This window comes from Urocampus carinirostris, chromosome 4 (genome assembly GCF_059441175.1).
Source record: "Urocampus carinirostris isolate Australia breed hairy pipefish chromosome 4, RoL_Ucar_1.0, whole genome shotgun sequence".
Lineage (NCBI taxonomy): Eukaryota > Metazoa > Chordata > Actinopteri > Syngnathiformes > Syngnathidae > Urocampus > Urocampus carinirostris.
In genome coordinates this window covers 33679647-33694186 of record NC_142352.1, presented here as the reverse complement: position 1 = coordinate 33694186, position 14540 = coordinate 33679647, and the positions used below count along the sequence as shown (strand labels likewise).

At 38.5% G+C, this 14540-nt stretch overlaps 1 protein-coding gene across 1 annotated transcript; it reads left to right on the top strand.

Moving 5' to 3' along the window:
• The first annotated feature begins 485 nt into the window (after positions 1-485).
• On the top strand, positions 486-13750 carry gatm (glycine amidinotransferase (L-arginine:glycine amidinotransferase)). The gene is made up of 9 exons (XM_088334276.1): positions 486-607; positions 3929-4159; positions 5706-5901; positions 7116-7306; positions 7388-7525; positions 7802-7966; positions 9345-9408; positions 10774-10890; positions 10969-13750. The coding sequence occupies exons 1-9, from the start codon at positions 539-541 to the stop codon at positions 11079-11081; spliced, it is 1284 nt and encodes a 427-aa protein (XP_088190402.1). The 5' UTR covers positions 486-538; the 3' UTR covers positions 11082-13750.
• Positions 13751-14540: the final 790 nt, after the last annotated feature.

The following is a 14540-nucleotide window of genomic DNA, read 5'->3' as shown; positions in this document are numbered from 1 at the left end:
CACTTCAAATGTGCCAGAGACTTTTGGAACACCCTGTATATGATCAGTAAAACTATTTGCCAACAACTTTACTTTTTTTTAAGTGTTTTTTCCCAAGCCATTACTTGTTGGAGTCAACTTTCTGACTGGAATATCTAAGAAACACTAAAAAGATGAAAAAGTGTGTACTAATGATAAAGCTACCATCCTGGGTCCGGTTCACCATCCATGACAATAATATTCACTTTCAAAGCAAATGTTTCCCCTCCATCCTCGTCCAAATAATGATTCTTGCAACATTTTCAGACACTCTCTTGGAAACCCTTAGCGCCAGTAGGCCAGTAGATAAGAATTTGCTGGTGTAAGGGATTGTATTTCAGAAATGCTTCTTTCTTCAAGTCACGTTGCTGCACAACCTGCAGCCGACCAATGGTTTTGCAGCCACGTAGACGAGATGCTATAAAGCCTGCCGAGAGCCGGGGCGTCTTCATTCTAGGAAAGTCATCCAGGAGGACCGCCAGCCGTCTTTGAAGTCAAACTCAACCACCATTGGGCTATAATGCTGCGAGTGAGGTGTCTGAGAGGAGGGAGCAGAGGGGCCGAAGCTGCCCATCTGATTGGAGCCCTGGTTTGCATTTTGTTTCTTTATAATGCCAAAAAGATGTTGTTGTTTTTTAAAAGGTTATAGACGCACATGCTTTTTTACATTTTCAGCTTGATTTATCTGTACTGCTGTGAATGGTTTTGGAAGCGCGACCCCGAGTGACAGGACAGCTGCAGTGCTCGGAAGCGCTCTCAAACTCATTGACACCGTACTTGCGTCTGAGCCCGCAAATCTTTATTGCAGTTATCTGAATGTAGATAGGGACACTTAGAAAAACGTGAAAACGTGTACTTTGGCAAGGGACCAACCTTTCGTTGCATGGATAGCCGAGGTTCAAGGGTTAACGTGTAACCTGTATTCAATGTAGTTAACCCTGGATAGAGTTTTTTATGTGTGGCTCTTTTGTGACACACGACAGATTAAATAAAACATGCCTGCTATTTCAGTAGCTTCATTGATACGTATATTACTAGGATTGACTTAAATCAGGGGTCGGCAAAGTTTTTGACTCCTGTGCCGCATCAGTTGGAAAAAATTTGTACAGGGGCTGTGCCGGAGGGAGAAAATATATTGTTGATTGATTAGATTTTTTTGTAAATGAAAGTCACCAATCCGATACCTCGGCAATACATGAGAAAAACATCACAAGAGCCATGTTGTATGTGTTTTTTTTTATTTTAGGCACAGTACAAAAAACAGTATCAATCATTAATTAACAAAAGGAAACAAATTATTTGCGCACAAACAGCTATTCAATACATAATACATATACTTAAACATGTGCCCAAAATGTGTTTGTTTATTAAGGGACCATTTCATCTAATTGGTTTTGAAACCTACAAAATATACAAAGGAATATTCTTTTTCGAATAAAAACTGAAATTAAGAGTAATAGCAAAGTAATATCTCCCAAGTTTTAGTGCATGCTTTGAGGAAATCCATTGGACGTATAAAATAACTGCAGCTCATCGAAGCGGCTCATTTTTTTCCTCATGCATTTCTCAACATCGCCTCGAAGGCCAGAATAAATCTGTTGGCGGGCCTGATAAGGCTCGTGGGCCGTTGTTTGGTAACCCCTGACTTAAATTCATGTACTTTTATTTATCTCAAAGAGACAGTGTATGTATATTTAGTGCCTCTAAATGGTAAAAAATATTGATTTAAAAAAACAGTACTGATTTGAATTATAAGCAAAAATTCATGGGTTATCATACAAACACGGATTTTAAAAAAATGTTTGTAGAATGAGAACGTTTATTTATTTTTAATAACTTGAGGCTGAGAAAACTGACATGATTGTTCCCCATTTTGCTGCTACGAATACCCCCCAAAAAACAAAAACCTTGTAAAATGCGGGGCAGAAAACCGAGTAGGACAATGGTGCAGTTTGAGTCATTTTGAGTCTCTATACTTGTGTTCGGTAGCACTCATTTTCGGTTGTGTTACACCATACAGTGTTATCTCGGGGTCGAATATTACACAGCGTATCTTTAAATTGACCCACTATTCTCTTTGTTTACCAAGTAAGCAACCCAGAGGTAGAATAAAACTCACAAAAATAATCTAAGGAGCAATGTTTTTGCTTCCAGATCAATCGGCAGGACAAATACAAAAATGCACTAGTTGATGTCTTTGATTTTTTTGAATCATAACTAGTTAGTATACGATGTCCAATATTTTATGGTATATAGTAAGATATTGTACTACCTCATGTAAAGACTATTCTCAAGGTTTTTTCCATTTTCCTCATCCTGAGGTTTTTTGAGTTTTTCCTTACCCTCATTTAGGTTTCAGATCAGGGGATGTTGTATTGTGGTCTGTTTTTGAGATGAAGTGTTTGAGGAGTATGTTAGGAGTGACAAGATTAGATAGATTGATTCTGTGTGATTAAGGGCTATATAAATAAATATTACTTTACTTACTTATTTCTTTTCTAATGTATGCTACAAAATGAAAGAATTCTTACCACATTGGCATACAAGTGTGATGTTTTAAATGAAACAAATGATCAGATTTAGAAGAAGGGATGCTAATTTTAAGAATTATTTTCTACAAAAACACTAAAGAATTGCATGTATTTAGTTTACAAAGATTGGAACAATACTGCTTAAAGTAAGCCTAACAACTCCATAGTTTTCCCAATTTTCATTTACCCAGAAAAAACGATGGAACAGACAGCAAATTAGGAAAAAAAACTAAAATAAGCATCATTTTCTACCAATAGGATTAAGTCTTTTATTTGTAAGTACACTACCTAAAAATGTAGTATCTGAATGCAGATATCGTAAAAGTAATCTCTAAAGTGAAGCCACTTGATTACCTGTAATTCATTATGAATTATTTTTAACGCATAAAAGGACAACACGAATAAGTGCATTTCTATATTTCTTTTATGGATCTGTATCTGTAAATACGTAGGCTCTGGAATGTGAGTTGAAGACCTTTGACGTGCAAAGCACTTGTGCATCAATCTGCGCAGTAATATAGATAGAATTTCGAACTTGAGACGCCAACCAAAAGAGTACAATTTTATTAAGGTCATCTAAGTATGCACAGGGGGCTAAATTCTACTCATCATAAATCATCTTTTAGGTGCTCTTCAGAATTAGGATTGATGCAAAACTCTTAAAAAGTCAAGTCATTTTAATTGATTAGCCCTTTATCTCAAAAAAGTCGCAAAGGGCTGCACATACCACTATTACAACATTCACGGATCCCTTAACCGCCAGGGATTTTGGGCAATAACTTCCTCTGGTGTGTTTTGGGCTTTTACAGCCTGGCGACACCATCCTTCTCCAGGCCGTTTTTTGGGGTAGGTGCTCCCCCACATGAAGTAGATATTACTGTTATTCATGGTTACCAGTAGCAGGAGAAAACTTCTGATCCGACTCAGACACAGCACCTTAATCATCAGGTCGCGGTGGTTACGAGATGAGCCGGATCTTGCCACTGAGAGGCAGAAACATGTGACAATACTGATCCTAGATCCTAAATCACTAGGGAAAAACTGATTTTTTTCTGACATTTTGAGCACCACATTGTGCAATACGCATTGCATCACTTGCGGCTCCCATACTTTAAGTTACATCTTTGCTCTTATGACGCATTAAAGGCTCAAAAGATCTTTGTCCGGTAAAGGACTTGGCGTTCGGACAAGTCCAGTCAATTCATGGTTATTTTCATTGCCCTTAATGACAAAGAGTTTCAAAAATAAATGGAGGGGTTCCCTCAAAAACATAAACTAAATGAATTTTTACAGAATATTGGGTGATCCTTTCGGTTGAGTTTGTTCCGAGTAAAAACAGTGAGGCTCTCTCAGTCTGAGCCACAATCTTGTCTCTGCAGGTGGGTCGCGCAGCGACCGGTTGGGTGCAGAGGGCCTTCCAGAGGGACTTCCAGAGCACCTCGAGCGCCGCAGCTGCCCAAACACAGACGTCGGTTGAAGACGACCATGTTACTGAGCCTGCACAGCAGGAGTGTCCTGTTAACAGCCACAATGAATGGGACACTCTTGAGGAGGTCATCGTGGGCCGTGCCGAAAATGCCCGTGTGCCTCCCTTCACTGTGGAAGTGAAAGTACGACATTACTAAATACTGTACATGCGCAAAATTGTATACAATTAATTTGTGAATGGATTGTACAATACCTTGCAATGGTTTTGCCCCTCCCCCCCAAGAACATTTGTATATCTTTTGGCTTCGAACTTATAGTTTAAAAAAACTCAAAATATTCTCCAAGAATCAACAACATGTGAGACACAATCATGAAAAGAAACCAAGTTTATTTAACGTTTTATATTGTGCTAACAAATTAAGAAATGAAAAGTAGGCGATTCAAACATATTGATCCCCTTTGAGTTAAAACTTTGTACAACCTCCTTTTCCTGCAATCAGAGCCACAAGTCTTTTTGGGTAGGTCTCAAGTTCTTAAGGTATGATGGTGATCGTTTGTGAAAAGCATTTTTCAGATCTTTCGACAAACGCTCTGTAGAATTGAGGTTTGGACTTTGGGTTGACCATTCTGACAACTTTCTGTCGTTATTTTTAAACTATTCCATTGTTGAGTTTGTTTCTTCATGTAGGATCATTGCCCCCTTTGAAGGTGAAACTGAGGCCCATTCTCAGGTCTCTTGCAGACTCCAACAGATTTTCTGCCAGAATAAGCCTGTATTAGGCTTCATCCATCTTCCCATCAACTATAACCATCTTCCTAGTCCTTGCTAATGAAAAGCAACCCCTGGAGCATGATGCTGCCACCACCATGTTTAAAAGTGGGGACGGTGTCTTTAGCGTTACTCTTATGCAAAACATAACGCTTTGCATTCAGCACAACAAAGTTCCGTTTTGGTCTCCTCTCACCCTAGCACCTTGTTCCGCATGTTATTTGTGTCTCCGATGTGGTTTTTTGCAAATGCCTTTTTGAGGCATTCTCTTGGAAAGGGCTTTCTTCTTGCCACGACTAATAGTTGTGTTAAGCAAAAATTGTCCCACCTCGCTGTCTATGCCTGCAGGTCATCCAATGTGATCATCGACCTCTTGGTTGCTTGTCTGATTAGCTTTGTCCTTGTTTGGGAAAGTTTAGAGGGACGGCCAGGTCTCTCCATTTTAATATTATTGCTCGCGCATAGCTCTGGTAGATATGTAAATGTTGTCAAATCAACCCCAATCGGGTTCTTTGGTCTTCACAATACAGTCTGTTCTCCAGTGCCTCACAGACCTCTTAACCCATCACAGAGCAGTTGCATTCAAACCGAGACCTAATGACACACACGTTCACTCTGTTTGTCTTTGTTAGTCATTAAGGTTGACATTGGATCACTCATAAGTCATCAGGTAACTTCTGGAGTCAGTTGGCTGAGTTGAGAGAACAGGCGGCTAATATTTTTACAACACCTACTTTCGAGTTGTTGTTTTTTTCGTTGTAAATTTAATATCAACCGTTGAAATTATTTGGTTCCACTTCACGGCTGTGCCTTACATGTTGTTGTTTCTTGGAAAAGATTTCAATTTTTTAGGTCTACCTTTGAAGCCTGTAATGTGGCAATATGACAATACGTTCTTGGGGGGCTTTACTTTTGCCATGCACTGTATTTGATATGTTTTTCTTGAAATTTCCTGCCAGGCTAACACATATGAGAAGTATTGGTCCTTCTATCAGAAGTACGGGGGCCAACCTTTTCCTGCGGACCACTTAAAAAAAGCTGTTTCTGAGATTGAAGAAATGTGCAATATTCTCCGTCACGAGGGTGTGACAGTGAGGAGGCCAGAGCCTATCGACTGGTCCCTGGAATACAAAACTCCGGACTTCCAATCTTCAGGTTTCTTTATGATGCTACTGTTTTATAGTCTTTCATATTGCTGATGTATTTGTTGCTGTTTGAATTTCTTGTTTTTTTTAAGAGCGCAATAAAGTTTAGTTACGGTGAATACAAAATGTCAGATTCAAAATTATGTATGAGTCTTCACAGTGACTGAGTCCTGCCATGGATGGCCAGTAAACTCAAGTTACTGACTTACTAAAATTTTCCTAGTGCATAACTATCCAAACAAAATAGACTTGATCAATGCCACTTTTTTCAGACTGAGTCTGATAAAATGACTTATAAATAAAGGAAACTATTACATCATGCCCTTGTGTTAAAAATGTATCAGTGACATCCCTTACTGTTGAACTGTACTGAGCCCTTCTTTATTCTTTCTTTCTTTTTTTCTTTCTTTTTTCTTTCTTTTTCCTTTATTTTCCTATCCTTTTTCTATTTATTTATTCGATGCTACAATCCAATAGGCGGGCTTTTCTTTCTGGCCACAATACATGGGCCTACAAAATGTATGTCACACTTTAAAATGAAACAGTGATATATGAAACGAGACCTTACACTCTTTTTCCATGAACAAAGACAAAGTCATTTTGCATTTTTTATAAAACCAAATCAAAGAACTGCCCCTTCCTCACACATACAAAGATACAAATATTTTTACAATACTCCCTATGGCCCCACAACAGTTCCAATGACCACATGTGCGTATCCTGCTTTCAGGAAAAAATAACCAGAATTTCTCTTGTAAACTTTCTTTTTTAATATTTGTCCCCTCTTCATCCTCGCAAAAACACATTTGTGGAAGTTTTCAGTACAATTTGAATCGTTATCTGTATTAATTTTCTTGAAGGCATTTAAAGATGAGGTGTGCTGTTTTAAAGGTTTCTTTAAAAAGTTGAAAATAAAATGAAGCAACTCACAAATGACATGATGTCATATGCATGCTATGAGCTGCATTGTTACCCTACAAAGCTTTCTGCATAAAAAGGAGGATTCAAAAGGATTATATTGAGTACTCTTCCTCAAAAACTAGTCAGAGAAACACACATGGGGTCTAAACTTCCACAAAATGGACTTTGGGGTCCAACCTTGTTTGGCCGGCAATTCTGCTCTATCCTGTGACCTTTCAGAAAGATCCAAATTGAATCATACCACTTATAGAGGAAGAATTACTACCTAGGGAAATAAATAATGGATGGTCTGTTACTTGGTAGGCATGTATGCAGCCATGCCCCGAGATATCCTTCTGGTGGTGGGAAACGAGATCATCGAGGCCCCGATGGCGTGGAGGTCTCGATTCTTTGAGTACCGAGCATACCGGCCTTTGATCAAGGAATACTTCAGAAAAGGTGCTAAATGGACCACTGCTCCCAAGCCCACAATGGCAGACGAGCTGTACGATCAGGTGACAGTTTACGGTGGTGACCCCTACCGTGATTGCATCTGGTTCATTTAAATGACACCAAGTCATTTTGACTTCCTTTAGGACTACCCCATACGCACTGTGGAGGACAGGCACAAGCTGGCAGCTCAGGGCAAATTTGTGACCACGGAGCACGAACCCTGCTTCGACGCTGCCGATTTTATGCGCGCTGGGAAGGATCTTTTTGTACAAAGAAGTCAGGTACAGTCAGCATGTCCTTGCAGGTGACCGTCCTGTTCTCTTTTGCAATCAATTTGAGGGCAATCCAGTCACGCCCTACAGTGTGCAGATTTGATTCCCACTGCTATTCAGTTTGCGACTGTATAACTTAAGCCTTTGACAATAAAACAGTATCAGATGTTTAGGGGGAATATAAGTAGTAGAGCGTTCCAACACCCGAAATTGCCAATGAATCAGTAAGTTGATATGATAACAGGAGTTGTGAACCCCACTGACTTAAGACCGTGTACCACGCAGGTTACAAACTACATGGGAATCGAATGGATGCGCCGTCACCTGGCCCCTGACTACAAGATCCACATCATCTCATTCAAAGACCCTAACCCCATGCACATCGATGCCACCTTTAACATCATCGGACCAGGACTAGTGCTGTCGAACCCTGATCGGCCATGTCGCCAGGTAAGACTGGAATTAATGGTCAAAGTCAGGCCGGGTCACCTTGCTGAAACAGTTTTGAGTACAGTATCTAAGGTTTCAGTTCCGATCCTGTTATTTACAGTATATGTAATTGGCCAATAATTTTGTTGTATGCCCTTTTAAGGCTTTTTTGAGTTTTTTGTGACCACCAAAACCGCAACTATTTATATGAAATGAAATGAAATTTATTTCATTTCATTTCATTTCATTTAACTATTTATAGTATACATGCAACTAACTATCTATTTATCTACTCTGGTCATATCCCTCGAGAGGGGTGACCGACAGCAAGACAAACACATACAAAAACAAAGAAAATAAAAAAGGAAAATAGTAGCAAAAAAACAAACAAACATTTTTGGACCATGGCCAACCCAAATGCCCAAATACCCAAACAAGTTAAGCACCTCGGCACCCAAGTTGGTCATGCTTTCGTCCCACCAGATGAAACGGGACACAAGAAAGCAGCCATGTCACTAGGGTCAGGGTGACACAACACACTCTTCTGTTCAACAGCAGGGCTCGACAGCTTTCACTGGTTTACCCCTGCCGCATCATACAGGTGCCCTGCCCATCCCTTAAAACACGTTGAAACATCCCATTATCCTTTGACAACACCTCTCCACTCATTCCTATCACCAACAAGAGCTCTAGCTTCCACTATATTTAGACCTCTTTCCCGCAGTGTACTCATAACACCATCCATCCACGTCAATCCCGGCCTTCCTCTTGGTCTTGTTTCATTTACTCCTCATCCATCCTCTCCATGTGTCCAAACCAACCGATTACTCTTATGCAGACGCTTGCTCAGTTCCACTACTACTCCAGTTCTGCCTCTCACAATTTAATTTCTCAATCTATCTAATCTTGTCACTCCTAGCATACTCCTCAAACACTTCATCTCAAAAACATCTAATTTCCTTCTCAAATCAGCCTTCAGGCTTCAAGTTTCTGTACCATACAATACAATCGGCACAATCACACTCTCATTAATTTTGGTAAGGATTATGTTTGTTATTTAACAATATTTTCAAGTTATTGTTTAGGCAGATTCGTTTAGTTATTTTTTTATTTATTTTTCGTCTAGAAAATAAGAAAAACAATCCATACTTGTGTAAGAAGAAAAATAATCCAAAGCAAATCTATCTGCCACCTGCCATTTCAGACAACTTATTATGATCAAAACTATCTGCGTATGGGATAATGTTTTTTCTTTTTTCAGTGTACAATGAACAAAGAACCTCAATAATGTGCTGGTTGGAGGGACACTGAAAAAATACTTTCCAATAATAAAGAAAAGACGTTCGGAGACAGTGGGGAATTTTTTTATCCGAGTAATTTCTTTGGGTTTTTTTTTCAGATTGACATGTTCAAGAAAGCTGGCTGGACTATTGTAAAACCTCCAACACCTCTGATGCCTGATGGTAGGTACTGAATGCAATTGAAACTCAAAACCAACTACAAGGTGTCTTACTTTTTATACAAACATGTAAATACTTTTTTCAGACTAATGTCAGCATCAGCATTTATTAAAAAAAAAACTTTTTGTTCGAAAAATTCTAGATCATGTATCTTCAAAAGTAGAGGTAGGATTGAGCCTACAAATATTCGGCCTGACCTGACCCCAGACCGCAGGTAATAACAGAGGTGGGCAGAGTAACCAAAACTTTTACCAAAGTAAAAGTACTGTTACTTCAGGATAATAGTACTCAAGTAGAAGTAAAACTAGTCATCCAAATACCTACCTGAGTAAAAGTAAAAAGTACTTGGTGAAAAAATTACTCACGTATTTCTTGATTTAAAAAAAAATCAATCAGATCATCAAATTATGAAAGTCCATCCAATCAACAAAAAATACATTTAATTTAAAAGTGGATTAAAATAATTAACGTAAATTCAAGTGCTTTAAGATACAACAAAATAAAAATATTATAAACCAAATATATAAATGAAGTACATGTAGCACAAAGTAGCACATTTACAGCCCCAACAGTTAACAGGCTCTGCAAGCAAAACAACAAACTAGCCCATAAACTCGAACAAAGAAAACATTGCATCGCTAGTGTTTCCCAAACTTTTTAAGGGGAATATGCTTTTGGTGTGAGCCCAGGCGTGCTACTCGTCTTCTGTTTTTTTCCTAGTCGGCATTGCTAAGCGACATTTTCAGTCTATTTCATTCGAAAACAATTTTTACCCCCCCTAAAGTTGAATATGGTCACATGACGAGGCTGCTACGTTTGATTGGTTCAACATGGTAGAGCCTGGCAAAGTTCTGTGTCAAAATAAATGCGCCTTGGCGAAGACAGACGGACACGTATTTACGCTAAGGGTATTTATTAAGTAACAAAGTAAGGACTTCAATGTTGTCTAATGCAGCAGAGTAAAAGTACAGTTTTTTCTTCACAAATTTACTAAAGTAAAAGTAAAAGTATAGGGATTAAAAAATACTCTTACTCCGACACTACCCCCCTCTGGGAATTACAACCCGATCCACCTCGAGCCTGACCTATTAACTTGATTTGAGGGAACAAAGCCCGAGGCAAACCCCAAATTTCATATTTTCTTATTGAGTAAAAGGGAGAAGGTCAGGGGGGCTGGCCAGGGGGAGGCCTAACATAATGATTGACATTTTAGGCTCTACCGGCCCGAATCTCATGTCCGGTCGAGTCTGGCTTGGGCTCAGGTTTAGGATCCTACCTCTATTACAAAGTGTGTAGGCAAACCTGCAAATATTGATACGATCATACAAATAGAACTTAGTGCTTGAGCGCTTTTGTATACTTGTGCAGATCATCCTCTTTGGATGTCCTCCAAATGGTTGTCTATGAATGTTCTGATGCTGGATGAGAAGCGCGTTATGGTGGACGCCAACGAATCCACCATTCATAAGATGTTCGAAAGCCTCGGTGAGTTCAGTGACGGCGGGCCCCAACCCTCTTAGTGTTTCTCAAGCGCATCAAGTTATTTTTTTGTGCATGTTCCAGGTATAAAGACCGTAAAGGTGAATATTCGTCACGCCAACTCGCTGGGTGGTGGCTTCCACTGCTGGACGACCGACGTCCGCCGGCGTGGAACACTGCAGTCCTACTTCCACTAGCCTTGCCAGAAATAGGCAGTTTATATTGAGCTTTAAAAGATTAGAGCCTGGAATTCTAGTCCAATTGCGGATTTTGAATTTAGTATTCTCTAGTTAAGTTTAGCACGAATGATTAACATTGCGGCTATACAGCTTTTATTTGCAAGTCTGTTGTTTTAACTTGCATGTGAATGTCAAACTATGTTCTTAGAACGCGTATTAACTTATACACAAACCCAAAAAATTGTCTTAAAAGGCGGCAGGCATGTTTTGGATTGAGTCTTTATGCCCTGAAAGAATATGAATGTATTACTTTGATATATGATATGATATGATATGATATGATAGGATATGATATGATATGATATGATAGATGATTGATAAGAAATGATATCGCTGTGCATTGCAGGGCCTTTGCAAACAGCTTTTTTTATGTACAGTGAACCCCCGGACTCATTTACAAAGTTGTGACGGGCCGGATTGAATCACCCAACGGGCCGAATACTGCCGTTTGTTTAAATCTGGAACTGCAACAATCTTAGTGGGATTAATTTGAATTCCCATTTTCTTCAAATGCAGCATTATAACTTGAAGGGTGGAGCTTTATTTGGCAATCAACGGAAACAACGTTTTTGCTTCGATTTCTAACCTTTTCAGTGTAAATAACGCACGAATAGTAGGGGTTCACTGTTCACTCAACAGCCACTTTATTAGATGCTAGCAAGTAGCAACGACTTTGCTACGAAGGTCGCCCATAAATAGTTATTGGAAACATTAGCTTACTTATGATGATTTTTAGCGGTGATCATTGAAACATCACAAATCATGGCAGTTTTTGCATTGCACTCCTCAAGTGCACATTATAAATCGTCCACTAGGCGTACTTATATCTCAATATTAACTGCATTTCTGGCCTGGCTATTGTTTCTAGCTTAAACATCATCAACTTAACCTGAGGACAAGGTACAGTTTGGTATGAGAATGTCATCGAACTAGGGCACAGGAGGACGGGGACCTACCTCCTTTTTCAACACTCGGAAACAACACTTCTGTCTTTTTCCAAAGTATTTTTTATATTTGAAACAAGTGTCAAAGTTTTTTATGTAGGTCACAGTACATGATGGATTTATTTTCACTGGAACATAATTTTGTAAAGATTTGAATTGATTGGACATAGTTCTATTTATATTTGTCATTTTCACATTATTTGGACTTCCCACCAATTCGTGTTTTTATATATATTTACAGTCCATATCAGATATTGTATACCTTTTGCCTCTGCTGTTCTGTCTGTCACGAAACTGGGCCAGTTAAATGCTGCAAGTCATTCTCACTGGACCTCTTTTTTGTTTTTTTCACTTGAAGTGGGCAAGACCTGGATATTTGGTATAGATACGATACAAGTAAATATAGAGTATTATCAATCTATACTGATCTGATACAGATACGTTTTGCCCAGAAATTTCATGATCATGAAATAACTGAACTCCCCCCGCCCTTTAATTTGTTTATATTTACAATTAAAACATTTCTAGTTGAGGTTTTTTATTAAATAACTACAGTGTAAACTTTAGCAGTACAAAAAAATAAATAGAAATATTTCCATTACAACTGTTTCAGTCAAAACTCAAGAGAATTGAGCAAAAACAAGCAGCACTGTAACATACAACGTACATACAATTATGACCAAGCCAACTTGAAAAAAAATAGCTCCCTTTGCACAATATTCTGAAAATGTAGTCAAAAGGCAAAATGTGTAAAAAACAACATTTACAGTAAAAAAATTACATATTTCAACGGCAACAACTGTTTTACCATCAGTCAAGACACTCAAACCAAAAAAGCGGCAATGTAGCAAAATTACAAATACCGGTACTGTATAACATTTTAAACAAGACAACTAAAATATCGTATAAGCCAAAATTTGCTAGGGATTCGAGGATGTGCTTTATAATCCAGCGCGCCCTTACAGAGCCAAAAATACAGTAAATAAATTTGTCAATGCATAATTATAAGGAAATACTTCTACATACAGTAAACATTTTTGAATGAATCGATTCCTTTTAGGTTTGAAACCAGATTCCCTATTATTTAAGTTCTGAGAATTTTTTCAAAATCTTGTTTTACTCTCATGTGCCTTATAGTTTGATGCGCCTTATGTATAAAAAAAAATCAAAAAGGGGTCTCATAATCAGGTGCACTTTTTAGTCCAAAAAACACGGTAACTTTCATTGCACAATATTGTGAACATAAAATCAGTCGTGCAAGTAAAGTTTAACGCCACTCAAATCAAATGTGAAACTTATAATGTACGTATAACAGGTTCATGATTGTCTTTAATGTCATTAACAAAAAAAATGCCAATAACATTTTCTTTGCAACCTCTGTGTACAATCTTAGCAAAATAAGTTATAATGACTCACAAACTACAATATTGTAGTGATAGTTTAAATGGGAAGACAGTATTTGCGCTTAAGACAATGGTATCGATCGGATCCAAGTACTCGCTCAGTTTTGATTAACATCAATAATTGGATCGATCCGCCCACCCCTATTGTTCGCACAGCAGAAAATCCCCCCAAAAAGAAGAGGGCGGGAGTTGAGCAATTACTGTTTTCATTCACAGAAGGATACAGGCATAGTGTCAATATGAGTCTTGTGTGTGTGTGTTTACCCTCCTTATGTCTGCTGCGAATGGAGGACGGCAATGTGGAAAACAAGTACCGTTTTGTATTTTGCAAGATTAATAAATAGATTTAAAAAAAATATGTGGATCCATTTTGTGAGTGTCTCGTGTAAAAGCAAAAATGCAGTGTGTTATTTTTTCATTTATGATGTTGCTTGTCCCCACTCATTTGTTGGAATACAGTTCCCTATTGTTGGCACTGAATATGCAATGAAAGGAAGGCATTGTAATGCTCTGATGTAAGCCTAGAAAATTACACACCCGTTGCACACATTAATTAGAATACACTACCACGCTATTTAGATCACTTATCCTCAAAAGGTACATAACATATTTGACTTGTGAGTAATATGGAGATATATATATTCCATCCATTATCTGCACTGCTTATCCTGCTTATCCTAAGTAGGGTCGTGGGGGTGCTGGAGCCCATCCCAGCTATCTTCGGGCAGTGGGCAGGGGACACCCTGAACAGGTTGCCAGCCGGTCGCGGATATATATATATATATATATATATATATATATATATATATATATATATATATATATTGTACACCGATATTAAGCGCAGTAATGCATCTTTTTAACACAATTCGCCCAACAATTATCATTGTTATCAGCATTTTCATGACCATATTTATTATCAGGGGTGCATGGCGTCTGACTAGTTAGTATGTCCACCTTAGAGTATAGAGGTCCTGGGTTCAATTCTTTCTACTCACCTCATTGTGTCGATATTGCATATTCTCCCCTTGCCTGCGTGAATTTTCTCAAGGCAAACGTGGATTCATGGG